Here is a 26,606-nt window from a genome sequence, read left to right as displayed (position 1 = left end):
TGTTAAATTTGTAGCGCATGTTCCAATAGCGAAACTGAAACACAGCCAGGGTATACGCACTGGCTGCACAATGAAATGAAAGGGAAAAACCAATGGTGGGGTCTGCAGACGAAATTATTCTCTAAACTCTAAAAACTCGTATGGTTATTGCTAATGGCCAAATACTGCTGTGCTGTGCAATTGAGATCGGACGTCTGAGTGTAATTGGTAGTTAAAACTACTTAACCAGTCGGTCAGTTAGGATGACGCAGCTGCTTTTTTATGTCAACCAACATTGGTATTATGCAGCAGAAGCAACAACCAGAGCTGGAAAAGCATTTTTTTTTAATTTTTGGTGCGCCTTCGCTGAAACAGCCTGTATGCACGTACATCTGCGCCGGTTCGACGCCCTCTGGAGAATAGCTGCGCGTTTAGAGGCTAGCACTCGTCCTAAATGAAACTAAATAAATAAACTGTAGCGAAATTAAGTGACCAGGAAAAGTATTCAAGGACTCTTTTCTTGCTTTCCTGCTGGCGATACCGGTTAGCCTGTTGTGCGAAGGGGGTGAAGGTTCAGTGTCACTAATGTTTTATGTGCTTACAGCTAACCCAGTATGCCGAATGGCGATACCGGTTTCGTGTCTTGTCCAGCTTCACTCTCAACCGTGTTTGCGGCGGCCACGGAGCATTGTCGTCAACGTCTGTCGGTGCTTTCGGTACGTCGTTTTCGTCTTTCCTTATACTACCTCAAAGACCAATCTGTGGTTCAAAACAACTGATAATCGCAATCTTTGAACACACGCAGTCGAACAGGCTTCTATAGAATGTCGACATCCGACAGGTGATTGCAGTGGCGTTCAAGTAGTGAGCTCCTGGCCGGAAAATGAGCGCCGGCAAAGACAATGGTTGAAGTATGTCGCCTACAGCAAAGTTAAAAGAGCGCACAGTGGGTGATGCACACGTGACGCTAGAGCTGCAACAGAAGCTCGTTTTGGGCTAGATGGATCGAAATTCTTAAATACATAGTACTAGACAGTCGAACACGACACAGAATACACAGGGCAGGCGCTAACTTGCAAATTTGCAAGTTAGCGCTTGTCCTGTGTATTCTGTGCATAGTCTTCGTCTGTCAAGCGCTATGTACGCAAGAACGTTAGAGCTCTGTACGCGTACATGCCCGGACAGAAATAAAGGGAACGCACGAGCGCTGGCCATTTATATCCAGCACATTCATGCTACGTATAGAAGAAATACAAATGATCCGTGCATATCTGTGTCTTCCATCGCCGGTGGTCCCTCGATATAATACATGACCTCATTTCACTGACATGGGTGATGTTCGTTCGAACTATGCTCAACGTGCTTAGCGCGCGCGCGCGGTCTTATTTGCGGCGGTACACGGCGCCGTTTGTGCGAGCCAGTTCTCCGCGCCATCGCGGCAGGGAGTGCGGGATTTCTCAGCTGCCATATCGCTATAATGCGACAGCGCTAGACCGGACGTTCAGATTAAAAGCCGTGCGCTTTGTGACACTACTTCAGGATTGATCGCGAAGCCAGTGATGTCACAAGCTGAGCTGTAGAATTACATTAGCGAAAAACAAAAATGGTTTTCTTCATTCTACACTATACAAGGAAAGGCCTGGCACCAGGCAATGGAGACAGCAAAGCATACGCTGTTTCTATATCTCTCTACTGCTTTCTGGCCTGGGTCACTCAGGTGACCCAGGCCACATATGTTGATAAATCGCTAACATATGTTCATAAATTGCTAAATGCCGGAACTACCGAAAAAACAGGAAAACCATTCTCGCTTAAATAAGAAATCGTGGCCTCTAAATTTATTGGTGTTTTATTTGGAATCTCTAGTAAGGGAAGGGCTAAAGTCAATAAGCCATAAAAGGAAAATGAGAGAAATATGGGTAATGAAAGGAAAGAGGGAGTTTGAGAAAGACTGATTGGCTTAGTGAACGATTGAGCGCAGCGAGCGATAGAGCGAGTTAGCTGGTGAGTGAAATTCTGAAGAAATGAGTCAGTGCGTTAGTGAGTCGGTTGGTGAGTGAGTCAGTGAGTGAGTTAGCAAGTGAGTGATTGATTCAGTTAGTGAGTGAGATAGCGAATAATTCAATTAGTGCATTAGTGAGTGAGTGAAAGGCTGCTCATTTTCAGGTATATCTCTAGGGCCGAAAAAATATAGCAGTGCGGAAAAAGCTTCAGTCCCAGCTCCTATTTATTTCGCACACATTGTCGTTCCGCGTGCACTCCAGGAAGTCGCAGTGCACGTTAGTGCTTATATCTATGCTACTAACATACTTATTGCGCATTTTCTTCTGTAAATTCCTAAGTTTCTAATGTCCAGACTAATTAATTCTGGCCCACTTCTAATAAACGTAATTCATCATTTAAATTGCCACTTTCATGGTGTAGCTTCAAGACAATTTTAAACCAGCCCCGATTCCGTTCTGGGATAATAATTATGGCACTCATTCCATTGGTAAAGTAACTACAAAAAAATGCGATGGCTGGAAAAGCATGACAAGGAACCAATTTGTAGCCGAGCTCAATAAGTGCTTTTACCAACTGAGCTAACCGGGACGGCAAGCTTGTGGCAAGACGGTGGGGCAAGAGCGAATTGATCAAGAGCTGAAAGTGGGAAAAGTGTTGGTCAAATGTTTACGGGAATCTAGCAGGGTGGAGCAATTTGTATTAAGAGAGCAAATTACGCACCTCATAGGCATTTTAGTCAAAATAAATGCGCTTTCGAGAGGCTTGTAGGCAAAGCAACCACTGCAGTTCACCTAACTTGTTCAAACATCTAAACTTTCTGACACACCCTATATATATATATATATATATATATATATATATATATATATATATATATATATATATATATATATATATATATATATATATATATATATATATATATATATACACTGATGAAGGGAGCCAACAGTCGCCGAAACCAAGGTGCATAGGGGAATGTTTTTAATTTTTTTGTGTTGGGCTTATCAGCTTATCAGTGGGATAATAATACTTGGATTAATCTATCGCTTAAAGAAAATTACTTATAAAGCAGCAGAAAAAACAACCATGCCACCGGTGGGATCCGAATCCACGACCTCCGAATATCGCATCCGGTGCTCTCCGGAGGTCGTGGGGCAGCCGGGATCGAATCCGCGTCTTTCGGGCCAGCAGCCGAGCGCCATAACCGCTCAGCCACCGCGGCGGCGGCGCAGTTACATAGGCTGCAAGAATGTCGACAGACAGGGGATTGCAGCGACGTCGTGAGAAAAGGTTAGCTATTACAGACAAGCTCAAATGTGAGACGCATATTGGCAACGTTAACACTTAAGCACTCAATAAGCTTTGTTTTCTTCGCCTGAATTAAAAGGCTCTACTCCAGGCGTCAAGTTTCAAGCATACCTCTCTCTAGCCAGGCCTGTTGTTGAGTATGCTTCGATAGTACGGGACCCCCTTGTGCTGCCTGCCCCCTTGCTCAAGCAGACTGAACCCCTCCAAGGTTCAAGGAGTGCAGCAGTTTCGCATTCGTTCTGCCAGTGCAGCACGCAGCCTCTACACTTCCTACTTGGTTTAGCGCCACTGCAAGCCTAGTGCAGCACGAGTTCTTGGCTGGCTTGCACGCTCCGAAGTGGAGGTGCAGCTGCAGTGCAGGAATATGCTGGCACCCATATGTAGGTCGGAAAATGGTAGAAGATGCGACCGTAGTCTCCGTACGAAGTAATGACGGTTCTTTCTTGAAAGGAGGAGGTGAGTAACTGTTCGAGGCGTCATAACTATGAACCTAAGCGGAGAATTCGAGCCACATGGGCAGCATTTCAGAGCATATTCGTAAATCGTCGGTGTGTATACCCCCCATGCAACGACTTTTGTTTTCTCTTAAACGACAATCTCCTGGGGCCGGTTCATGGCAATACTTCACTGCGATTTGCTACTTGAAATTTTTTCACGCAGTTAGGGATTTTTGTGCGCTTTCATGGCTGCGTCGCGCAGTTGGCTGTAATTTGGTGGCAACTCCAAATCTAGCAAACTACCAAGACTGAACTCGACCATTCGTTTTGGAAGCAATCAGTGCCAAGCTGCACTTGAACTGCCTGAACTCACTCTGCACGCTGGCGGCACCACCGCAGAACTTCACTGAACTAGTGCAACTATAGTGAAGCCAAATCGAATAGACCACACACCATGACACTTTATTAAGCACGAACCATGCGACAATATTTGCGGTGCTTCCCTAGCCTTGCCTTACGTTGGCCTTGCCGCTGCCGGAAAGAGCAGCGTGCTGGTCCGCTCCCAAGTTCACCGAGCGAGACCCCACCGCCGCTGCCTAATTTGCTGCGCAGAAGTGATCGAAATTCGCGACTCACGCAACAGAGCGCGACCGATCAGTGATCTTCGTTGTTGTACGTGTGGTGAAGAACGCAGGTGCTGAGAGTGGATGAAAGTAAATTTTGGAAGAACGCATGTGCACGGCGTTTGATTTATCAAGTGTATTGATCGATCGACCTACAAGTCGATCGATGGAATCATTTGTTGCTCGAAGCGGTCCATTCACCACGCATTCGCTCGATAAACTGATCAGAAATCAATTACTCATTTATTGATGTGAAAACATTATATGCCTTATGCGAAGGAAAATCCGTCATTGAGAGTTCTCTGCCGAACTTGTCCTAAAAATGTGTCCACAGGAAGTGGTACTTGTGTCGTGAGCTCGTTCGAGCAAAAAAAATTCGCCCACTCAGGCCCTGTACGTGCCAGGCGGGCACGCAGCGCATATGCCACGAAGATTTTTCTTTCCAACATGGCACTTATTACATAATGTTATGTATGTACAGAAAGTTGATATATACAGATTATTTGCAAAGCACACCAGCTTGACAAAAAAGAACACAGCTAAAGGGGCGGTAAAGACGGACACCGCATCAACCAGTCCGGTAGAAAGTCCCTTTCATCATAAATGTACCTGAGTTGGAGCATCACTCCAATGAAATGGGTTCTAGCTGAAACAAGAGGCTCAGCGTTGCGGTCCAGCATTCGCGTTTTCCACTGGCTATGATGTCCATGAGGATAAACTTGCCATATGGTTCGTAATCAGGTTGAGTAGCAGAAAGGTAAGGAACACCGTTAATTTAAAACAAATTTTCTCCTTTCTTTCTCTGTTCATCTGTAACACATCCCAAAACAAAATTGCATCCTTCCATTTAATAAAACAGTGTTCAATGGTTTCAGGTACATTGCACAGACGGTAGTTAGCAGATGCCTCGAAAGGTAGTTGCCTAGAGTGTGTTAGAGCGGCACGAAGTGAACGCGTTGTGTTGTGTTCGACGGTATGTGTTGAGGATGTGCACGGATGTTAGGCAACCATGGTTGCCAAAAAAGTGCTTCTAACGTCGTCTAAGGGGCGCGTGATAAGTGCCACATGGCAAAGATGACCTGCAGAAAATAAGTTGCTGACGTTCAAACGAAAATGCTCTCGCATTTCTGCAACGGAGCGTACTGCAGTGCCCTCCAAGCTTTTTTTTTTCTTATTATTACCAGGCCCATGGATAGATTTTCATGTGCCAAAACAGCTGCATAACTAAATTTCGAAATTTCCGGAGCCCCCCACTACGGCGTCCCTCATAGCCTGAGTCGCATTGGGACGTTAAACCACCATAAATCATAACTAATAATTTTCGACCAGCTTCAGTGCATTAAAGTGCTTCAAGATCTCGGAATCCTGCACGTTATCGCATTTCGCCTTCGCTAAAAATGAGACCACCGCTTGTAGGGATCGAACCCACGACTTAGGGCTCCGCAGCCAGACGAATTAGCCACCGAGCCACCTCGGCAAATGCATGGGCGCGACATAGTCGCTCTGGTCGTGTTATCGGCGCTTTTACTATTCACACCCTACTAAACCTAAGCAGCGGCGATCACGCAAAATCTCGCGAAGCGAGGACGCACTTTGTTACAGCCGGAGGTCGGCGCAGTATTGCTTTTGCGGTCCCGTGCCTGCCCAAAACTATCGCGAACCACAGCGCTGGTAACGCACCTGGAGGGAATGTGCTCACAGCCCATTGTGCCACTGGCGGTGCGGGCAGGGCAATTTTCATTTTAGTTCTTTTTTTCTGCACACTATACTCTTCGTTAGAGAAGGAGCTCACACCGGTGCCACAGCTCTGGCATGTGCGCTTTAATCATTGAGCCGGCAATTCAAAGGCACTAGCTTAACGCCGTCAGAAACGTCACGCAGCGAGTGAAAGGCTTCGTTTTATTCATACAAGGCCCAAAAACCTTCCAGGGTGTGCACTAAGGCTCATTGTCGACTGCTTTGCGCGGCCGAACCGCCTTAAATGACAGCCTATACCGCGCGACGCTTATGTTACTCGGTCTAGCTCGAGGGTTCTTTGTGATATATGTTGTGCATGTATTCAGTTATTAGCGGATCGACTGAAAAAAAAGGAAATGGTGTGGGTACGGTACAATTCCCGAAAGCTCAAAGTTGCTTTTTACTACTCTAACAGTTCCTATGTGAACGTGATAGGGAAGGAACAAAAAGTGTGCATAAAATTTCTCGCTTCATGGTTCCTTAATTCGATAACCTCATCCCAGCCATGGCCACCGATGAGGCAAGGAGCTTCAGGAGCCTGGTCTTGGATGCCCTGTCGGACCTGTGTCGGAGGCTCACGATGTGGCTCCTGATGTTGGACACCGTCCCTACGCACGTATGCATGGTACCGGACGGGCACCGACGCTTCTCCAAGGCTACAGGCACCGATCTCCGTCAGGCATACGCCATCGGAAAGCGCAACGTCCATCTGGTGGGATCATGTATCCTGTTCGCTGTCATTATCCCATTTAAAAGACGAAGTCAGTGCGTGTCCCACATCCGACAAACTTGTCTTTGTATTGGAACGAAGAAAAGAATTCATTTCGTATCGTATAACGATAGGTCATTAGCCAGGCTAACTATCGGGCTGAGAAGGGCTAGAAATTGCTTATCCTCTCCAGACTCGATTCGGACCATGCCTGTTCCTACAAGGAATACGGACAGCCTACTGTTCGCACCCTGCTACAGTGAAAAATCCCATCAGAAAGGAAAAGGAACCTGAGAGAGAGAGAGAGAGAGAGAGAGAGAGAGGGGGGGGGGGGGGGGTTATTGATAGGAAAGGCAGAGAGGTTGGCCTGAAAAATAAATATCTGGCCTGCTACTCTGCTCTGGGGGACGGGAACAGGAGATAAAAGAAGGTCACGATGGGGGACGATTATGATGGGAGGAGGCAGATGAAAAACTAGTTTAAAAAATGAAAAAAATTTTAAAAAAAACAAGGCACACTTTCTGACATCACAAACGCGAGACAAGATCCGTGTCGCTCAAAAAGCGTGAGAGCGCTCGCGTTGCCTTTACAGTTCTAAAACTATCTGGCCAAGCGCCGAGGATCAAATCCTCAGAGAGGAACCTGATGTACATCAAACCACCTATCGCCTTGCATACAGTTGTCTGAAAAAGGCATACATCCTTCACTACTAAAGCGGTGGCGAAACACGAAACACATGCTGGCACGTGTGTAAAAAAAAAAAAAGAAGGACGCTGGGCCTAGTAATCTGGGCGCCCGTCTCGGCTGCGGGAGGTGGTTGGTTCAAGAACCCGCACCCGCACACATATCTGTAAAATGGGTACAAACGTCCCCCGACCAGGCGTCCGGCTTTCTTCAGGGCTACTAAGGGTAGACAGCTGGGCTAGTTGGCTGTTTGCATTATTATAGAACATGGCACCAGCGCGAGAGACAAGAACAATGGGAGAAGACAACACGAACGCCGGTCTTCAACTGAAATTTATTGGACATTTGCGGAACTTTTACATACAGAGAAGGGCGCCGCGATCACCATCAACCATTCAAAGCTATCTACACACGCCGGGCCGCAAATGTCGAATGCATCAAAACTAAACAAAGGCAAATCATACGAACTGCGTACAGGAGCACATCGCAGACATTTTTTATTTTTATTTTTTTTTTGCTTACCTGCCTGAACCTACAATCACATTTGCCTGTAAATATTCAACTTCCTTTTTTCCGAGCGCGACGGATGGGGCACTGACACAATTATGTGTCATGACACAAATATCTGACACAGTTATGTGTCAATTATGTGTTATGGGGAGTGCGCTTGGAAGGAGCTACGTAAACCCCGTTGCGTCCCTCCCTCTACAAAACCAATTTCGAACAAACTCGCAGTCTGCTAAAGGTGCTTCCTCGCGTGAGGTGCGCCCTCATTCTGGTGACACTCCGGCAGCAGCGAAAATAAAGAGCCACAAATAGGCTCCACCTCACGAGTCGGATTTAAGTCGCTTGACGACGGAGCGAATCACTGATCCGTCAACGCAACGGTTTCAAAAATGGCCCCCTCGGCCGCAGTAAATTTCCCAGGATGGGCGAGGTCCTCATTCCTAACGTTAAAGTATAAGTAGAAGTAGTAGCAGTTGTTGTTGTTGTTGTTGGAAACGTTTATGCAAGGAAAGGGGCTAGGGGATAGGGACGGGATTGGTAGGGTGCCCTGTCCCGTTGGCTGAAGCAGGTGCACGAATGCTCTCAAACAAGGGCCTTTCGACTGCAAGGTCGGAGCTGGACAGGGCGGCCTCCTAATCCGCCGACTTTGGCCTGCACATAAAATAGATGTTTATCTCGTATCAAATGGTCTCAGAATGTGCGTTCGTTGATTTATATTTGATCGGCCGCCTTCTTTAAGGCAGCAAAATATGGCATCTGGCCGCAAATATCTCCTATTCGTCGGGATGCACCAAGCAATATTTTTACCACTTGGGACGGACAATACATTAGTGAAACGTGTGAAGTTTAATCAACTTACTTTCATTAGTTTTTTTATGGCCTTTTCAATTTCAAGATTTGAGATCGTGGAAATGCTCCAATCGGAAAGGTGATTAAAACGAACTAATGAGGATTAGTTCAATAAAGTTAACGCACTGCACCAGTATATTGTCCGCCCTAAGTGGGAAAAATATTGCTACTGTACACCCCGATAGAAACTAGATATACTTGCCCAAAAAAGCCAAATTTTGCGGTATTTAAAAGCCAGCCGATCAAATACAATTCAATGAACGCACATTCTAAGACCATTTTACGCTAGACAAACGTCTGTTCTTTATTTAGCCCAAACCAAACTGTTTTGAGTAAAGTAGTTTCTTCAGAAGAGTTTTCTAAGTCGGTCATATCAACGAAAATTCCCAATTCATCATCTGCATTACTACCTCTTGTGCAATTGATATTGCAGCTACACGATAGGGGTGTACATCAATTGACAGAGCGTACTTTAAGCTTTCAAATGATGCCTACACTGTGCTGTTTGAACAAAAACATTACGCAGAACGCTGGAGCGAACATAGCCTAAAAAGGAGCATTCGCGATTTCGAAGTGGGACACCCCTGCCTTAAAGAACCATTAGCATCGCAATATGTGCTTTTAATTTTTTTCTCCCATAACAACCCAGTTTCAATTGAAAGCAACTTCGTCATCTAATGAGGTCTTAAGACACCGAACTAAAGAAAGATGTCGGGGCAAGATTTGAAACCCTAATTTCCATATCTCATTCTGGATCGATTGTGCATTATATTTCACTGTATAAAAGTTGCTCTCAGAGTTATGTAAATGTGGCCGGAACCTCCAGTCATAGTCCTGGACTTAAAGAAGAGAGGATCAGAAAAAACCCACACTGGAAAGAAGGTGGACTAATTGCTGAAGCAAATGCAAAAGAACGTGCGTACAGAGAGCGCGTATTCAGTGCACGGGGAGTAGTGTGCAACATAGATTAGCAAGACAAACAAACGCCCAGACGCAGGTCGCCTTCAAAGCGTGCTGTCTTGCGCCGCAGGTGTCCGACTGGTTCTTCTCTGTCAGTGCGTTGGTGGTCACTGTGTTCGTCTACAGCCTACGGAACTTCAGCCGCGACCAGTTCGAGATGAGAGCCGCCCTCGACAAAGCCAAAGAAGGTTACGAGGACATCTTGGATAACCTGTAAGCGCTGATATGAGACACGCTTTCTCAGTGTCACAAATTCATCAGTTTGCGATTCCGGCCCAATGTTCACGTTAAATATTAAGACTAATTGACGCCAATTCAGAGCTTGTCACATCATCTAGCTATTGTTCTTCTATGGGGCATGTTCTAACGACTACGACTGGCAACGACTAGCAGCATGTGTAAAAAGAATGCGGGACCTTATTGGAGAAACAGTGCCCAATCTGTGTTGCCTAATTGTATTCCACATTTAGTTCAACTTTTCTATCTTTATAATGCCCAAACTTCGAGTGAATCAAAGAAAAACATCATTAAGTTTACATTATGCTGGCCAATGGAGCCATATTCAAAAGTCAGAATCTTGGAATTTTCTGGCGTCGCTGAAATTTCAGAAGTGCGTATGTCGCTTTTTATCAATCATTAACAACGTTCATTTTGCGCCGCTACACCACAGTTTTCTTAAAGCACATATCAAAGAATTCGAACCTACTCGAAAGCCAAGAGACAGTTAAAATTTTTGCGTCTCAAGAAAATGTTCCCATTTTCGCCGCAACACTTGTCACAAAATCTCATGAATAACTGTTAACCTCTGGTTGATGCTCACATATTCTTGCCGCTTTTTGTCTTCACAGCTTGATCAAAATGAGGACAAACATTTTGATCGAAAGCGCGGGCTGCTCAAAGTAAGTTGACACTGAACTTACTATCCCAGCTCGATGTAGTCATAAGTGTACAGGACGTGTGAACGGTACGCAGCGAATTCGCGACATTGGGCACTCAAGGGTTAAACGAACGCTTCCTTTCTGACAGTCTTAACCAGGCATTTGCACTTCATCCGCAAGAATCCTTTCATAGCAGCAAGGCCACTTACTGGCATTGAAGAGACGCTGGCTTCTGAAGTAAAGGCATTTGCTGTCCTTGTATTGAAAATTTGCAGGAAGTTTCATGACATGCTGAATTCACTCAAAATTCATAATTTCAGTTTTTTTTTCACAATATTTAATAATAATAATAATAATTGGTTTTGGGGGAAAGGAAATGGCGCAGTATCTGTCTCATATAACGTTGGACACCTGAACCGCGCCGTAAGGGAAGGGATAAGGAGGGAGTGAAAGAAGAAAGGAAGACTGAGGTGCCGTAGTGGAGGGCTCCGGAATAATTTCGACCACCTGGGGATCTTTAACGTGCACTGACATCGCACAGTACACGGGCGCCTTAGCGTTTTTCCTCCATAAAAACGCAGCCGCCGCGGTCGGGTTCGAACCCGGGAACTCCGGATCAGCAGCGAGCGCCCTAACCACTGAGCCACCACGGCGGGCACAATATTTTTCATCCCCGAACAAAAATACAACCAGAAGACTATTTACTTCCTCCCGATTGTGTTTGCTCAGGAAGAGACGATAGTCAAGAAGAAACGATGTCAGTACGATTCGAGAAATTAAGTGCAAGACTAAGGGGTACAAAATGTCGCTTTTATTTACCCTGAACAGTTTCGGAATTGAACCGCTTACCGCAAGATATCGCCTCCTCTATGAAAAATGACAAGTTTTCTTATTATTGCTGTAATAAAGCTAGCAGTGGTGTTTATTCGAAATTGAGCTGCAGTAACTAGGCCCTGTGGCGTATGCTTCATTGTTTCTTTGAGTCTTGTTTTTATTCTTAGCAGTTTTGCGATTCGTTGTCGAAGTGTATTTTAGTGTTTTCACAAAGAATAGTGAACTTTTGCGTTCAGTCTTCATGTATGCACATACAAATCTTTACCTGGAATGTTCTCTATAATATCTCTCTCCCCCCACCGCAATGGCATGCAAAAATTGGCGCTGTGGGTGTTGTGATAAACAAATTAATAAGTAATTAACCGCCGTCAATGTATTCGAGTGTGGAGAATTTGTACGCTGTCATCTTCAGGAACAATGTTGTGCTTAACTGAAGTGATGCCGCAGTAAATGTCCCTACAGAATAGAAATCGCGCGATTCCCATAACATAACAGTTCTCGACTATATTTACTCCTTCAACGCACATCAAAGGTCAAGCTGAGCTTTTTCAATATTCTGAGTTAGTGATTGCATCATCTTTTTAGAGTCAGGTCTGTATGTTACAGCTGCTTTTTTTATCCCGGAATGGAAGCAAGGCTACAAAGTTAGTTTTTCTTCAATGTGTTTGTGATTGCTGTCCTTTATGTTATTTTGTATTGGACCGCTTACTAGCCTCATTGGCTATCGGTCCAAATATCTGTGTATACATTTTGTTTGTGTTACTCAATAAAGACTTCTTAACTTGACTTGAAACTCCTGTAAAGAAGCAGAAAACTAAAAATTGGAAATTCGGATGGTGCCGCAGGTGCCGGCAGGCCTGTTTACTTCAGCATGATCACGTAATCACTACTGCTTCGACGCAACAAACAGCCGTTTGGGACGTTAAACCCCCTTAAACCAAACCAAATATGCCCCGGACCCCGGCAGCGTACTCTGAACATAAAAGGTAGTGTGCTGAGGTCAGCGTTTATTTACTTCATTTATTATTACTCTCAGTGTATAGAAACATCACAGAGGGAAGTAGGTTGAATGCAGAAACAGTTATGCACTGCAAGAACATATAGATACAAGTAGCAAATAACAGGTGATACAGAGCAGTACGTATTCTGTGCGTATGAATCCGTTTTGACACGGCTGCACTGCGGATGTGCGCCTCTCCTCCTTCACCTCCACTGGATGAAAACAGTCCACCAGCTCCTACTTCGCATGCGCAGTTCATGTTAGAGCCAAATGCAGGCGATAGATGGCGGCAACTGTCCAGCACACATTTGCCACTTCGCAGGCTTACTTGACGGCTCGTGAAACTGAATCGCGACTGCGTCTGCCACGTGTGGTTGTTTTCAGTCATTAGCAGACGAATTTTCGCAAATCCCCCAGAGGCCAGCACACCTTATGAGAAAAGCTGATTCGCGTAGCTAAATTTAACACAATGTGAAGGCGCTAAATTAACTAACATTTCGGATAACAGTGTGATGAAATGAAATATTTTTGTGTAGAGAGGTCAAAGTGAGGCAGTTGTTACACAATATTAAGGAATGTTTGCGGGCTCTACATTGTGAATGGCGGAATGAAATAATAAAGATATTTAGAGTGTTACAATAGGAGAAAGAATGCGATTCTAGTCTTTCGATGTGAGGGGTTTTAGTATTGCCTGGAATGAAGCAAACTTTTTGAATGTGGTCTATGCGGAATGACACATAAGAAAACGGAATGATCAATTCATCGTGCAAATCATCACGGTAAGAGGTGTTTGAAAGAGGCATCACCGTGCGAGCTTTCGACGTTTTCCTGGAGGTAATAAGTTGAGGCTAGATTTAATTGTACATACAACCTGCCGGTGAGCGAGCTGCAGTTTTTTTATCATTTAATTCTACCTGATTGATAGAAAGGTGACTGGGTCCCAAACTGAGGATACATACTCAAGTTGCAAACGAGCTATTGTTTTGTAAAAGGGAAGCTTAGTGTTAGCAGGGACCGAGTGAAAAAGTTGTTTTAAGTACCCTAGCATGCAGTTAGCTTTGTTGAGGATGAATTCAACGTGAATTGTCCAGCTAAGGTTAGTGATATGAATGCCTAGGTACTTGAATGACACAACAGATTAAAGAGTGATGTTATTAAGGCGATATGTAGGCGATGCGTAAAAGCTGATTAAAGAGGCATAACCGTACGAGGTTTCAAAGTGATGCCAAAGGTAATATTTTGTGGCTAGATTTCATTGTAGATACACTGGTGGTCCGGTGATAATTAGAGAGAATGAAACGAGCTGCATTGTTTGTAATCGTTTCTACCTTGTTAATGGGATCAATAGTGCCTGGGTCCCAAACTGACGATGCCTACTCAAGTTGCGATTGAATTATTGTTATGTAAAAAAAAAATAACCTTGGTTCTAGTAGGGGCCGAGGCAAAGTTCCGTTTTAAGTATCCTAGCATGCAGTTTGCTTTGTTGATGATAAATTGAACGTGAATTTTCCAGGTAAGGTCAGTGATATGAATGCCCAGGTACTCGTATGACACAACTGCTTCGAGAACGACGTTGTTAAGGTGATATATAAGCAAGTTGCTCGAAGACTCTGATGCACGCAAGAATTTGCCCTTCCTGACGTTTAGCGTCATTCGCCCTGATTGGCAGGAAGAGGAAATATTGTTAATATTAGTTTGAATTGCCTCTATATCGTCATCAGAGGACACAGTCGTCTGCAAATAAGTGAACAGATGAGGTAACAGCAACCGGGAAGTCATTTATGGACATTAAGAAAAGTAAAGGCCTCAAGGTCAGTACCTTGTGGAACACCGTATAGAACGGTGTGCAAACGCCAGCTGGTATCATTAGCTGCTGCAAACCGCTGACGTCCTATTAGCACTCAAGCCATTTTAGGGCATCAGTATGAGGCCCTTTCATGCGCAGTTTTAGTAGCAAAAACTACAGAGAATGTTTACTACATTCGAATCTGTGAGAAAGCACGTATTTGTGCTACGTAGAAGACGACGGTGAGCAGGTATTTCCGCGGGATAGGCCAGCTGCGAACAGACAAGGAAACACACAACGAACGGTTTTGCTCGGGGTTGGTACCCATCGGATTAGAATTAACGCACTAAAAGCCGCTGACAGACCTTATAAAAAGCTTTGGCAAAGTCACAAAACGCGTAATCTGCTGTGGAGCGACGATCTGGAACAGCATTCAACCTATGAGTAAAGAAGACAAGTTGTGTCTCGCGCGATTATTACTTACGGAAACCATGTTGTGCATTATGAAAGACGAGTTTGATTCTAAGAAATTTGCTGTATAATAAAAAAGGACATGTTCGATAATCTCACAGGGGATGCTGGTGATTGAAATAGGGCGATGGTAATGAGGTTAGTACCTGTTTCTAGATTTAGGTATTGGAATCACCTTCCTTGTCTCTCAGTATGCGGGCATCGTACTATTTTCTAACTCTTGTTGAAAAAGACTGTTGAATATAATAAAACCTCAGTTCACTCTGTTTCATGTCCAAGGCGATGTCATAAGCTTCCATGGTGATTTCCTTTTGCTGCCAAGAAAGGTCTCGACATAAAAGCAGTGTTCTTCAGAAAAAAATTGTAGTTAGTAGCGCTGTGTCTTTCCCACTTCGTTTCTTTGTCCTCGTCTTTCTGCGCTGCAAATTCGGCCAAATAAGCACCGACCAGCCTGCAAGAATGTTCTCGTTGAAAACGTTCTGACATAATAATAGAAAAATATACTTAAGTGCTTTCAAAGAACTTTTAGTTGATCAGTCGATGCCGGCTGCTGAAAATGGTTTCAAACCCTCGGTAATTTACGTGATTCTATCCGGGTTGAGATTACTGCCTTTTTGCTCCTATATAGCCCAATTGGCGTTTAGGGTGTAAGGCTATGAACGCTATTGCAACCAAACTATTCTTTACCAGGCACAAATTCCGGGTGACGGGAGTGAGGATCGAGAACGTCGGATGCCTGGAGCTCCTCCCCCGCGATGTGTCCGCGATCATGGCACAGACGGAAACAGCCACGTTCAACAACACGAAGAAAAGGTCAGCTCATTACGCCCTAGAATGTCCCTAAAAGAAAGGAGAAGAAGGGTATGGTGAGAAGAGGAGGGTCTGCGACACCCATTGAACAAGGCTTCCGGGACTCGTAGACAACTGGACCCACGCTTGCACCGAAGTCCCACTGACCGCCATGCCGGTGGACTAGAACACATGAAGAGTCTTTTTGTGTCTCTAATGTGCTTATCCCCGTGCAGAACAGATATTCCTATTTAACAGCGGAACTTGCTGCATTTTCTATTTGCAACTTTTCTTTGCACCCATGACCCTTCGTAATATTTTGTGATCCTTGACAGTATTTATTTGCTTCCTGTTACTCAGTGCCGACTCTAATGTCGTTTGCTCATGTATTGCATTTAATGTTTTGAAATGTTTTGCACTCTTTAGATGTGTATATTGCGCACATTTTTTTTTCGCAGAAAAAAATATAGTGCACATTTGTTCTGCTTTGTTACTTCCTATGATCCTGATTATACATCACCCTCCCCCCCTCCATGTAATGCCCTGATGGACCCTTAGAATACTCTGAAAAAAAGAAATAGAAGTGCGCGGTAGGATTTTTAGACAGAATACCAGTAAGCTCTCTAAGGAGACTATAGACCGGATTAAGAAAGACCAAAGTAAGAAATCCTCTAACCCAACAGAAAAAATAGAAATGGCATAGCTATCAAAGATAACCAATAACCGTAAGAAAACCGACACGAAGAAGGATAATATGGAGAGTATCGAGCGTGGATTGAGAAAAGGAGGTAGCCTAAATGCTGTTGAGAGGAAATTAAGCATTGGCAAAAATCATATGTATGCGCTGAGAGACAAGAAGGGTCATGTAATAACCTATATAGATAAGGTAGTCAAGTATCGGAGGAGTTCTACGCAGGTTTATACAGCGGCCAAGCAATCAAGGTGAAATTGAGATAGACAGCAGTGCGGAGCAATTAGACATCCCATCGGTAACGGATGGGGATTTAAAGAAAGCTTTAGAAGAAACGCAAAGGAAAAAAAGTAGCTGTTCAGGATCAGGTAACAGCAGAACTGTCAAAATACGGTGAAGAGATTGTGCAGGAATAACTAGGCACCTTGTGTACGCAACGCCTTATGACCTCGAGCGTACCGAAATCATAGAACACTAACATTATATTAATCCTTAAGAGAAGGGACGAAAAAGTATGGTTCGATCAGCTTGCTGTCCGTTGTCAGCAAGGTATTGACTAGGATAATCGCTAATAGAATCAAGAAAACTTTAGACTTCAATCAACTAAAGGTACGGGCAGGCTTTCGTGCAGGCTACTAGACAATAGAACTTAATCATGTGATAGAGAAATGCGCAAAATGTAATCAACCCCTATATATACCCTTTATTGATTAGGAGAAAGCCATTGACCCAGTGGAAACCTCAGCAGTAATGCTGGTATTGCGGAATCACGGTGTAGAACAGCCTATGTGAAAATACTGGAAGAAGTCTATAGCAACTGCACAGTTATCGTAGTCCTCCTTAAAGTCAGCAATAAAATTCCAATAATGAAGGGCACCAGGCACGGAGACACTGCCTCTCCAACGCTATTTACTGCCTCTTTACAAGAGGCAGTGTCTCTTTACAAGAGGCAGTCCTGCACCACTGTGCCAGGACTGGTAAGAAGACTCCCAGGTATCTGCGAATGTAGAAATGGCGAATTCCGCATATATGGGCATTAAGCCATCAATGCTCTCGCGTCATAACCTTGAAACGGAGCGTAAGTGTCCGCTCCAGTTTTTGTTTTGTTTTTTTCATTCTGTACCCGTCGTGATTTGTGGTCAGAGAAACAGCTAGAGCTATATGATGCATATTTCCGGAAGACATCGCTTCCAGGAGTCCTGCTTATTCCATGACGCTACTCGTAAGCAATGAGCAGGCGTTTAAGGGCAGGAGCCTTCCGCTGCATGTGCACTGGATCGTCCCTTCCACGCGGTACGCGTGTCTGGTGTGAGGATGACCTCCACGTGCCCGCAAAGGGTGATTCCGTGACGTTCACGACGTGGTGTGGCCTTAGGTCGAAAATTATAGTCCAAATTATATTCCGACATACCGACCAAAAGTTCCTTGAATGTGTTTACTATTGTCTTCTCTCTCTCTCTCTTTCCCTCTCCCTCAGTATCAAGATGTGCGCAGCTTACAGCAGTAAGGACCAAATGAGCCAGATGGTGCTACGGCTGGCCAAAGCGGTCAAGGAAGGAGTCCTTCACCCCGAGTAAGTGCAGGTTTAATGCCACCTTCAATAAATTCAGTAAGGAAGGCACTTAATACCTCTTGAGGAGCCATTATCTTGTTTCCCCCAGAAACAAATATTTTCCCGCCTAATATTATAGGTAAAACACTTTATCCGTTTTCTGGTGGGAAATACCAGTGAGTAATATTTTGCAGTGAAATGAAAAATTTCCTCCAAAGTGTCACAGTCGTCAAAAGTAGCTGACTCGAGATGCCATGATTTGCCTAGTAAACACCCGAGAGGTCGTGGTATCATTTCGTGTTTCTAACTTACACATTTCCTATTATAGAGCGCAAATCTCAGGCGCCCGTTGCTGCGTTCCGCGTCGGCGTTGTCAGCGTACTCGACGTGCCACGCCACCTGACAGGTGGCGTGTCACGTCGTCCCGCACATGACACTTGGCACGTGTCACGCCACCTGCCAGGTTGCATGTGTATGCGTGTCACAGGGGGCGTATTGACAGGTAGTAGAACAGCTAAACGCCACTTGCCACTGCAAAACCGGAGGAATGGACAAACGGAATGTGGCTGCCACGGGAAGATCATAGAGGGTGGTTAGCAGCAACACTCCACTCGCCAGCCGAGCCAGGAGGCGGTTATAATACGTGAAAAGCTGCGCTCAAGTTTCGCATTGCCCACTATTGTATTCGTCTGGCGTTTTTTTCTAATTAAAGGTGAGAAAGTTAGATTCTCTTTCCTAATAAACAATTTATCATCGTCCCCCACCCGCCGCGCTGGCTCAATGTTTAGCGCGGTAAGCTCAGTACCTGAGCACCCGGGCTCATATCCAGCAGCGGCGGCTGTGTCTCGAAGCAGGCGAAACACAAAAAGGTCCCGTGTGCTGTGCGCTGTCAGTGCACCTTAAAGGTCCCCAAGTATTCTAAATAATTCTGAGGCCAACAGTAGTCAGTTACTTCAAAGTTGCTGTGATGAACTTTGCCAAGAGGAGGGTCCCACCTTGACGAACGGAACTCTGCGGGCCGCAACGGACGACCGAAAAATTAATATTGTCTGGACACCTGCACACGGATCCCTCGCTGTAAATAAAGCAGCTCACGAACTGGATGGAGGTCTTGTTTTCCGAGTCAGTGGGCATCGAGGGTTTCCCAGACAGGGGTCGTCTTGTGTGTTAGAGAGAGATCACACAACATTACAGGCTCAATAGAGCAAAGTGCTCCGCTGCTGGTAAATCGTTGACAAATAGTCAGGCCACCTCTTGACGCCATCTCCAAACTCATTCATTCCCGAAACTGGTTATGTGTAGTCTTTGTTATCTGGCACAATATTCAAATAAGTGCAAGCTATGTAACGACAAAGTGGCTCTCAACCACTTCCTTTGGAAATTCTCTCTTGCCCCCCTGAAAGAAAAAAAATAGTCTGTTGACCAACGGGAGGCTCTTCTAATCAGCTCCGATTCGGAGACTTAGACAAAGGTCCTTCAACTGGCCGAAGATGCCGCCAGGAGCCAATACCTTCTGACTGTCCTTTAGGCGAGGGGACTAAAGCCTCTCAAACTGTTGTAAATAAAAGTTTTACAATCTAATCCAAAGCCATCTACTAAGTCACCGCTTCCTCTCTTCTCCTTCTTTCACTGCCTCCATCCCTTACCTCAAGAATGAGGCGTACACCTCGAGTTGAGACAGTTAATGGGTCTTTACCCGCCGCGGTGGCTCAGTGGTTAGGGCGCTCGACTACTGAGCCGGAGTTCCCGGGTTCGAACCCGACCACGGCGGCTGCGTTTTTATGGACGAAAAACGCTAAGGCGCCCGTGTTCTGTGCGATGTCAGTGCACATTAAAGATCCCCAGGTGGTCGAAATTATTCCGGAGAACTCCACTACGGCACCTATTTCTTCCTTTCTTCTTCCACTCCCTCCCTTATCCCTTCCCACACGGCGTGGTTCAGGTGCCCAACGATATATGAGACAGATACTGCGCCATTTCCTTTCCCCAAAAACTAATTATTATTATTATTAATGGGTCTTTCCTCGTATCAAAACCAATTTTAAGTTTACATTATTAGTGTTATTTTGTTCACGTAAAGCGCGCCATCTTGAGACTTCACAAAAACGATGTTATGTCCGGCTATTATAAAACACTCTGACCCTATGGCCGACGGCAGGTGCTAGCACTGTGGCTATGTAGCAGTTAATTACCGCATGGTATGGGCCTGCCATAAAAATTCAGCCTTAACCCCCACACCTACACTATACACGAGAGGACGGGAAGGCGGCCCTGCTTGGTTGTTCAGGCCTTCAAGATGAAAGGGCCTTGGTCCAGGGAGCCAGGACGGCGGCTTCGACCAATGGGCTCCAGGACTAGGGACATCATCTAGTATGTGGGTACACAATAGGTGACCACACCTCTCCTTTGTGTACAATAAAAGCTTTTCACCGCCACCCCCAACACAAAGGCTCTCTTTGGTCCTGGGCACTGTAAACATTGATTGACCGACCGACCAACAGATCGATTTATTTATTTATTTATTTATTTATTTATTTATTTATTTATTTATTTATTTATTTATTTATTTATTTATTTATTTATTTATTTATTTATTTATTTATTTTATTTATTTATTTATTTATCGCAGAAGCTACCGCGACATACGATAAATTTGAAACCTCTGTATAATAAGTGCTGCTATTTCGCGTGTACTTAACTTGTGGTCGAGGAGTGCGAACTCAACGCGGACACTCGTTCGCTCCTAATCACCCCAGGGACATCACCACAGAGCTCCTGGAAGATTGCATCAATCTCGCCGAGTGTTCCGACGCGGAGCTCCTGCTGCGCACGGGGGGAGACCAGAGGTTCAGTGACTTCCTGGTGCTACAGTGCAGCTACGCATACTACCACCTGGAACCGATAAAATTTCCCGAGCTCGGCTTTCGCCACTGGGTGTCGGCTATGCTCCAGTTCCAGCTGCGATGGCCCCACATACAGGTGAGCCTCGCTTCTCGTACAACGACGCTGTAGCTCGCCGAGAAATAATTTTTGTCTTTCGTCGCCGCTATTCCATTTCAAGTTTTTACCCTCTGAGTTAGTATTTTTTCTGTATTTCTCAATTCCATATTTTGATTTTTGTCTCATCTCATGTCGACGCTGAACTCCCTCACTGCCATCTCCCATATAGTACCCACACCAGAGGGCCTTTTAGTGAGCTCTGAATGAACAAAGATATATGACGTATGATTTTGAAGGTACCGCGAAGCGCGATGCGAAGTGAGCCTAGATCACCAGATCACCTTCTTAGAATTTCCAAAAGCAGGTTTGGTCAAAAATATCTTTTTTTAACAGACTAAACAGCGTTAGCGTCAAGTATCCGTGGTTCCTTACCAGATACACTTCACCGCACTGCACCGGTAACGATAAGTTTGCAGACAACAGGGCCATTGGCTATGCTTCGTATATTCCTTAAAGGACGCTCGAAGCGTGGTAACACGGACTGTTTGCTTTCATCCTGTTTATTTATTTGTTTGTGAAAGGTGGGGTTTATTTGAAAAAGCTTCGGAACAGGACAGGGTCAACAGCAGTCCGAGATCGGCCAGTAGAGCCCGGAGTGGCGATGGCCATGCCCATCGCGCGTATGCCCATTATCTACCTTACAATGGCCCCCGGGAAGAAGAGAAGCCATCAAGCCAGAATCAAGTCACAGTTAGTGTGGTTCGAGCCGACGTACATAGCCAGCATATCGCCCAGGGTACGGTTAAAGCTTTAATTGAGGCGGTTTTTCTGAGGGTGGTAAGCAGTGCAAGTCCAATAGATGACGCTGCGCTCTCGGAGCAGAGATTTGAAGACGTCGGATAGGAATATGCAGCTTCTGTCGCTGGGGAGTTCACGAGGGTCACCGTGTCTAAGGATGAACCGCCGCAGAAGAAAGGGTGCCACATCGTGGGCTGTCGCAGCAGAGAGCGCGGCTGTTTCAGCATACCTCGTGAGGTGATCGACGACAACTTGATCCATCGTTTGCCAGATACAGTATACGGGAGGGGCCCGTATAAATCAATGTCAATACAGTCGAAAGGGTGAGGCCGACATGGCAGTGGCTGCGACTTGCCAGCAGTACGGCTAGTGGTTGTCTTGCGGCGTTGGCAGTAGAGGCCCGAGCGTACGTACTTCAGAACGAAGTTGTACATGCCACGCCAGTAGTATCGGAGGCGTAGGCGCGTGTAGGTCTTGAAAAGGCCCGCGTGACCGCATTGCAAGTCAGCGTTAAAACATGAGCAGAGGTAACACCGTAGGTGTTGAGGAATGACGAGGAGCCATTTCCGCCCATCAGAAAGATAATTAGGGCGATAAAGCAGGTTGTCTCGGATCTCAAAATGTGAAGCTTGACGGCGTAGGGTGAGCGATGGGGTAACCACCGATGGGTCGGAGAGAAAGACGAGAGGAGTCCTAATCCAGGGATCCTTGCGCTGTTTAGAAGGCAGGTCATTAATGGCGTGAGACGGCGCAAGGGTCTCGATTTCGCAGAGGCTGGCAATTGCGGCGGGTAGCGGTGAACGGGACAAGGCATGGGCGTCCTGATGCTTGCGGCTCGATCGGTAGACGACGCGGATATCATATTCTTGAAGACGCAGCGCCCATCGCGCCAGGTGGGCGGAAGGGTCTTTCAATGCAGAAAGCCAGCAAAGGGCGCGGTGACTTGTAACGACCTCGAAAGGACGGCCGTACACATAGGGGCGAAGCTTGCCTAGGGCCCACACAATGGAGAGGCCCTCCTTTTCAGTCACTATAAGTAGTGGAACTCATCCTTGGAAAGTGTACGGCTGGCATATGCAGCGACATATTCGTCGAATCACATTTGCGCTGGGCTAGTACCTCACCGAGACCAATACCACTGGCATTCGTGTGGACTTCAGTCGGGGCCACCGGTTCGAAATGGCGCAAGATGGGCGGTACCGAAAGGAGACGGCGCAATGTGTAGGCATCGTCGCATGCTGGTGACCAAGCCGAAAAATCGACACTGTTGCCGAGCGACTGAGTCAAAGGGGCGGCAACTCAGGCAGAATTGCGAATATAACGCCCAAAGCAAGAGCAGAGCCTTGGAAGCTGCGGAGTGTATTAGCGGTGGAAGGTTTAGGGAAACGCAGTCACGGCGTGAAGTTTGGCGAGGTCAGGGCGTACACCGTCTTTCGACACAATGTGAACTAAAATTGTACGTTCAGGGGCAGCAAAGGTGCATTTTTTAAAGTTCAGCTGCAGGCAGGCGTTTGTGAGGCATGTTAAGACGTGCTCCAAGCGACATAGATGCGTCTCAAAGTCGGGCGAAAAGGTAACCATATCGTCCATGTATCACAAGCAAGTCTTCCACTAGAGGCCATGGAAAACTGCGTCCATAATTCGATCGAAAGTATCGGGAGGATTACATAGGCCGAAAGGCATGACGATAAACTCGTAGAGGCCGTCAGAGGTCACAGACGGTCTGCGGCTGCCACTGGAACTTGCCAATAACCAGAACGCAAATCGAGCAAAAGGAAGAGCTCCGTGCCTTCTAGACAGTCCAGAGCGTCGTCAACATCCCATGGACTGTTGGAGGGCTGAATAACTCCGCCTGTAAGCATGGTGTCCACCTGTAGCTCGTCGCTCAGTGGCGGAAACACGATATGGGCGCTGTCGCAGAGGGGCATGGGCACCGGTGTCAATGTTGTGCTCGACAGTCGACGTGCGCCCCAAAAATGGTTGGTGGCAATCGAAGGCGGAGCGAAACTCCTCAAGAATCGCAAGAAGCTGGGTTCGTTGAGTTGGAGGGAGACTGGCATCAATGGAGCGAAGGAATAGGTCAGTCGACAACGGGGCGGGCGCAGGAGTAGGTGAGCTGAGGGCGTCCATGGCGACCGGCGGTGATTCTGCGGCGGCGTCGTGGTTGAGAACAGAATCGAAGAGCTGCACGGTACCGACGCATTCGCCGCGGCGCAATGCAAAGAGGCTTGAAAGCGGGTCGGAGACCCACAGTGCGATGACGCTGGCGGATATAGTGAGCAGGGCATAAAGCAGCGGCAGATAACGGCGGCGCAGAAAAGTTTGAGACGGCGTGAGGACACTTGCATCGCGAACAGAGTCGCAGGAGAGAGGCACAATCACGGAAAAGCACGCAAGAATATCGGTACTGTCGGCGAAGAGAGCCTCGGCAGAAACAGGGGCATCACAAATTTCAGTCTCTGGCACGGGATTCGGCAACGTAGAGAGCACTACTTGAGCCAGAGCACAGTCGATGACCGCGTCGTGGAGCGATAGGATGTCCCAGCTTAAGATGATCGAATGCGAACATGACGGCAGAACGATGAACTCAACCAAATATAGAATGTCTTCCATGACTACTCGAGCAGTACACGCTGCTAACGGCTGGATCCGGTTCGCTTGCAGTTCGTAACGACAGGCTAGAACGGGGCGCCTTCACTTTCCTCATAGAGCGGCTATTCGCTGCATCCATGACAGAGACCGCAGCACAGGTGTCGACAAATGCCATCACAGATACGACCTCTACAAAAAATTCAATTCAGTTAACGGCAACAAACAAGGCCTTTCATATATCGACGACTGCGCAGCTCTCGCCTCAGAAACAGCGGCACCTAGTTTTCCTCTTGAGTTGTTGAGGGACGCCTTCGCATCGGAGAGATGGAGCGCCGACTTGGAGAAGGCGAACGGCGTCCGGAGAAGGCGAACGGCGTCCGGAAAAGGCGTCCTGTCCTGAGGCACCGGTCATTTCCATTATTAACAGCTTCGAATACTATCGCATTGCCAACACTTAATGGAATTAGGTATGCCTGTGATTTTTTTCTCCTGCCACGTTGCCATTACGTCTGCCGTTAGCTATACCTCTTTACCCAAATTCGCGGATTTGTCTAGACTCGGAACAGCTGACTGAGAGGTTGGCTTTGGGGACCCTGGCGCAAGATATATCCTCGACGCTTAATGCTTCGTCGCAGTAAAGTTGTCTCTCGCTCCCTCATCCGGCGGAAGCATTTGCCTTCGCAGTGCAGTGGCGCATCCCTCAACCGCTATACCAATCAACCTGGAGTGTTAGTTAGCATGACCCCCAACAATCTATGAATGTAAAGTCCAGCAGAACCAATTCCGCATATATGGGAGTTAACTCACTAAAGATATCGCGTCATAACCTTAAGGAGGAGCTTAAATGTACCTCCTATTTTTTTAGGCATCTGAACGGTAAAAGCGCTGTCTACGGTAGCTACGACCATGTGGCTCTTCTAGTGGCTAGGCAAGCACGAGAACGATAGAAATGGCAGTGCGTTACCATATGGTCGTACCAGCCGTACGGCCGTGCTTAAATTAACTTCAACCGCCTGAGATTCATCAACGCGCACCGACATCGCGAAATGCGTTTTCGTATTTCGCGCAAATTGGAGTGTAGCGATATAAGACACGCAACCTTGCGATCAGCAGCATAGCGCCAAAGGCACTGAAGCACCGCGGAAAGAAAAATAAAAAAGTAATAGAAAGGTGTGACCACGATGCACGCTGAAAGCAAGAAGCACGAGTTAAGCAGGCCGAATATGACCACAAACACACACAAAAAAACGTGAAGCGCATTCATGCTGCAGTTTCGTTCCCAGAAAGCATTTAAGTTTTCATTTGATACACCACGTAGTTATTAACTCTCGACACGAAACATGGCTCTTGCGTTGTTTGCTTAGTGTTACTCATACGAGGTACTTCTCTTGGCATGAGCGCACGCGGAAAAAAAAAAAGAGCTTATTTCTCAACGACGTCCAAGCGCGAGAGGAGAGCGCTAGGACGCGCGCTTCTCCCACAACGGTGTGAGACACGAGCAAAGAGAGCACGAATGCTCGCGTTCAAAACTTCCACAACGGATACGAAGCGCAAGCTAGAAGGAACGAGCGCGCGCACAGCGATGCAGGCTAAATCAGTAGCAGAGCTAGTGAGCCTGCCCGATCAATTACCAAGAGCCCCTCGGAGAGGGTGCTGTTCAATACCATCCGCAGCGCCCTCTGACGTAGATTATGTCTCCTATATGTGGCGTATGTCGTGTGATCTTTGCCTTCACCACGAGGCATTTCACCTAAAGGCCTTCATGCCGGAAAGGCGTTCTCAGACGTTAGTAATATACTCACTAACTAGCTCTAGCTAGTAAATAAATATACTTAACTAGCAGCCCACAATGACACTGAAAAGCTTTCGCTTTCACAACACGTGGGTAGTCTTAAGTACCCTGCAATTTTTACTTTTCGCTCCGCCACTGAGCCAGAGTGTCCGAGCTACAACCCGGCCGTAGTGGCCACGTTTCGAAGGATGTGAAACGCAAAAGGCGCCCGTGTGGAGTGTGATATCAGTACGCGTTAAACATTCCCAGGCGGCCTCCACTATGCACCTCTTTCTTTCTTCTTTTGACTCCCAACTTCGCGCTTTAAATACCCCAAAAAAACAATTTTTTCTGCTACCTATAGTAACGAATACTGCTCACTATTGTCCTCCTGTACCTTTTTCGTGGCTTTATTTTTAGCGGTGGTCTCACCATGTAACGCGTACCCATCAAGCCTAGCTGCCTCTTCTAAGTGACGCGCTCATGTTTACTTCACGTATTCTCATCTCGTTAAACCCAGATGGTGAAGGAAAGGCACGCCCAGCTGAACGGCACAGCCAACCGCCGCTTGAATGCCCAGCAGGTGACGCGTCAGCAGACTTTCCTCAGACGCCTCCAGGCTGCCAGAGCGCCGTACCTGGAACGTCTTGCTGGCGCCCAGAAAGCTGCGCTGTGCCATTAAACATTATGCTCTTAAATAATGT

At 46.4% G+C, this 26,606-nt stretch overlaps 1 protein-coding gene across 1 annotated transcript; it reads left to right on the top strand.

Annotated features, from left to right (window-relative positions):
- The first annotated feature begins 588 nt into the window (after positions 1-588).
- Positions 589-26,606, top strand: LOC144110881 (dehydrodolichyl diphosphate synthase complex subunit DHDDS-like). Its single transcript, XM_077643949.1, has 8 exons — positions 589-695; positions 6,595-6,803; positions 9,871-10,013; positions 10,649-10,699; positions 15,460-15,582; positions 17,727-17,822; positions 20,558-20,780; positions 26,423-26,606. The coding sequence occupies exons 2-8, from the start codon at positions 6,597-6,599 to the stop codon at positions 26,582-26,584; spliced, it is 1,005 nt and encodes a 334-aa protein (XP_077500075.1). The 5' UTR covers positions 589-695; positions 6,595-6,596; the 3' UTR covers positions 26,585-26,606.

This window comes from Amblyomma americanum, chromosome 11 (assembly GCF_052857255.1).
Source record: "Amblyomma americanum isolate KBUSLIRL-KWMA chromosome 11, ASM5285725v1, whole genome shotgun sequence".
Taxonomy (NCBI): domain Eukaryota; kingdom Metazoa; phylum Arthropoda; class Arachnida; order Ixodida; family Ixodidae; genus Amblyomma; species Amblyomma americanum.
This window is presented reverse-complemented; position numbering and strand designations above follow the sequence as displayed.

Coding starts and splice junctions, on each gene's coding strand:
- LOC144110881 (XM_077643949.1), top strand. CDS start 6,597: ATGGCCACCGATGAGGCAAGGAGCTTCAGGAGCCTGGTCTTGGATGCC. Junction 10,014..10,648: donor GAGGACATCTTGGATAACCT/GTAAGCGCTGAT, acceptor TTGTCTTCACAG/CTTGATCAAAATGAGGACAA. Junction 17,823..20,557: donor GAAGGAGTCCTTCACCCCGA/GTAAGTGCAGGT, acceptor TAATCACCCCAG/GGACATCACCACAGAGCTCC.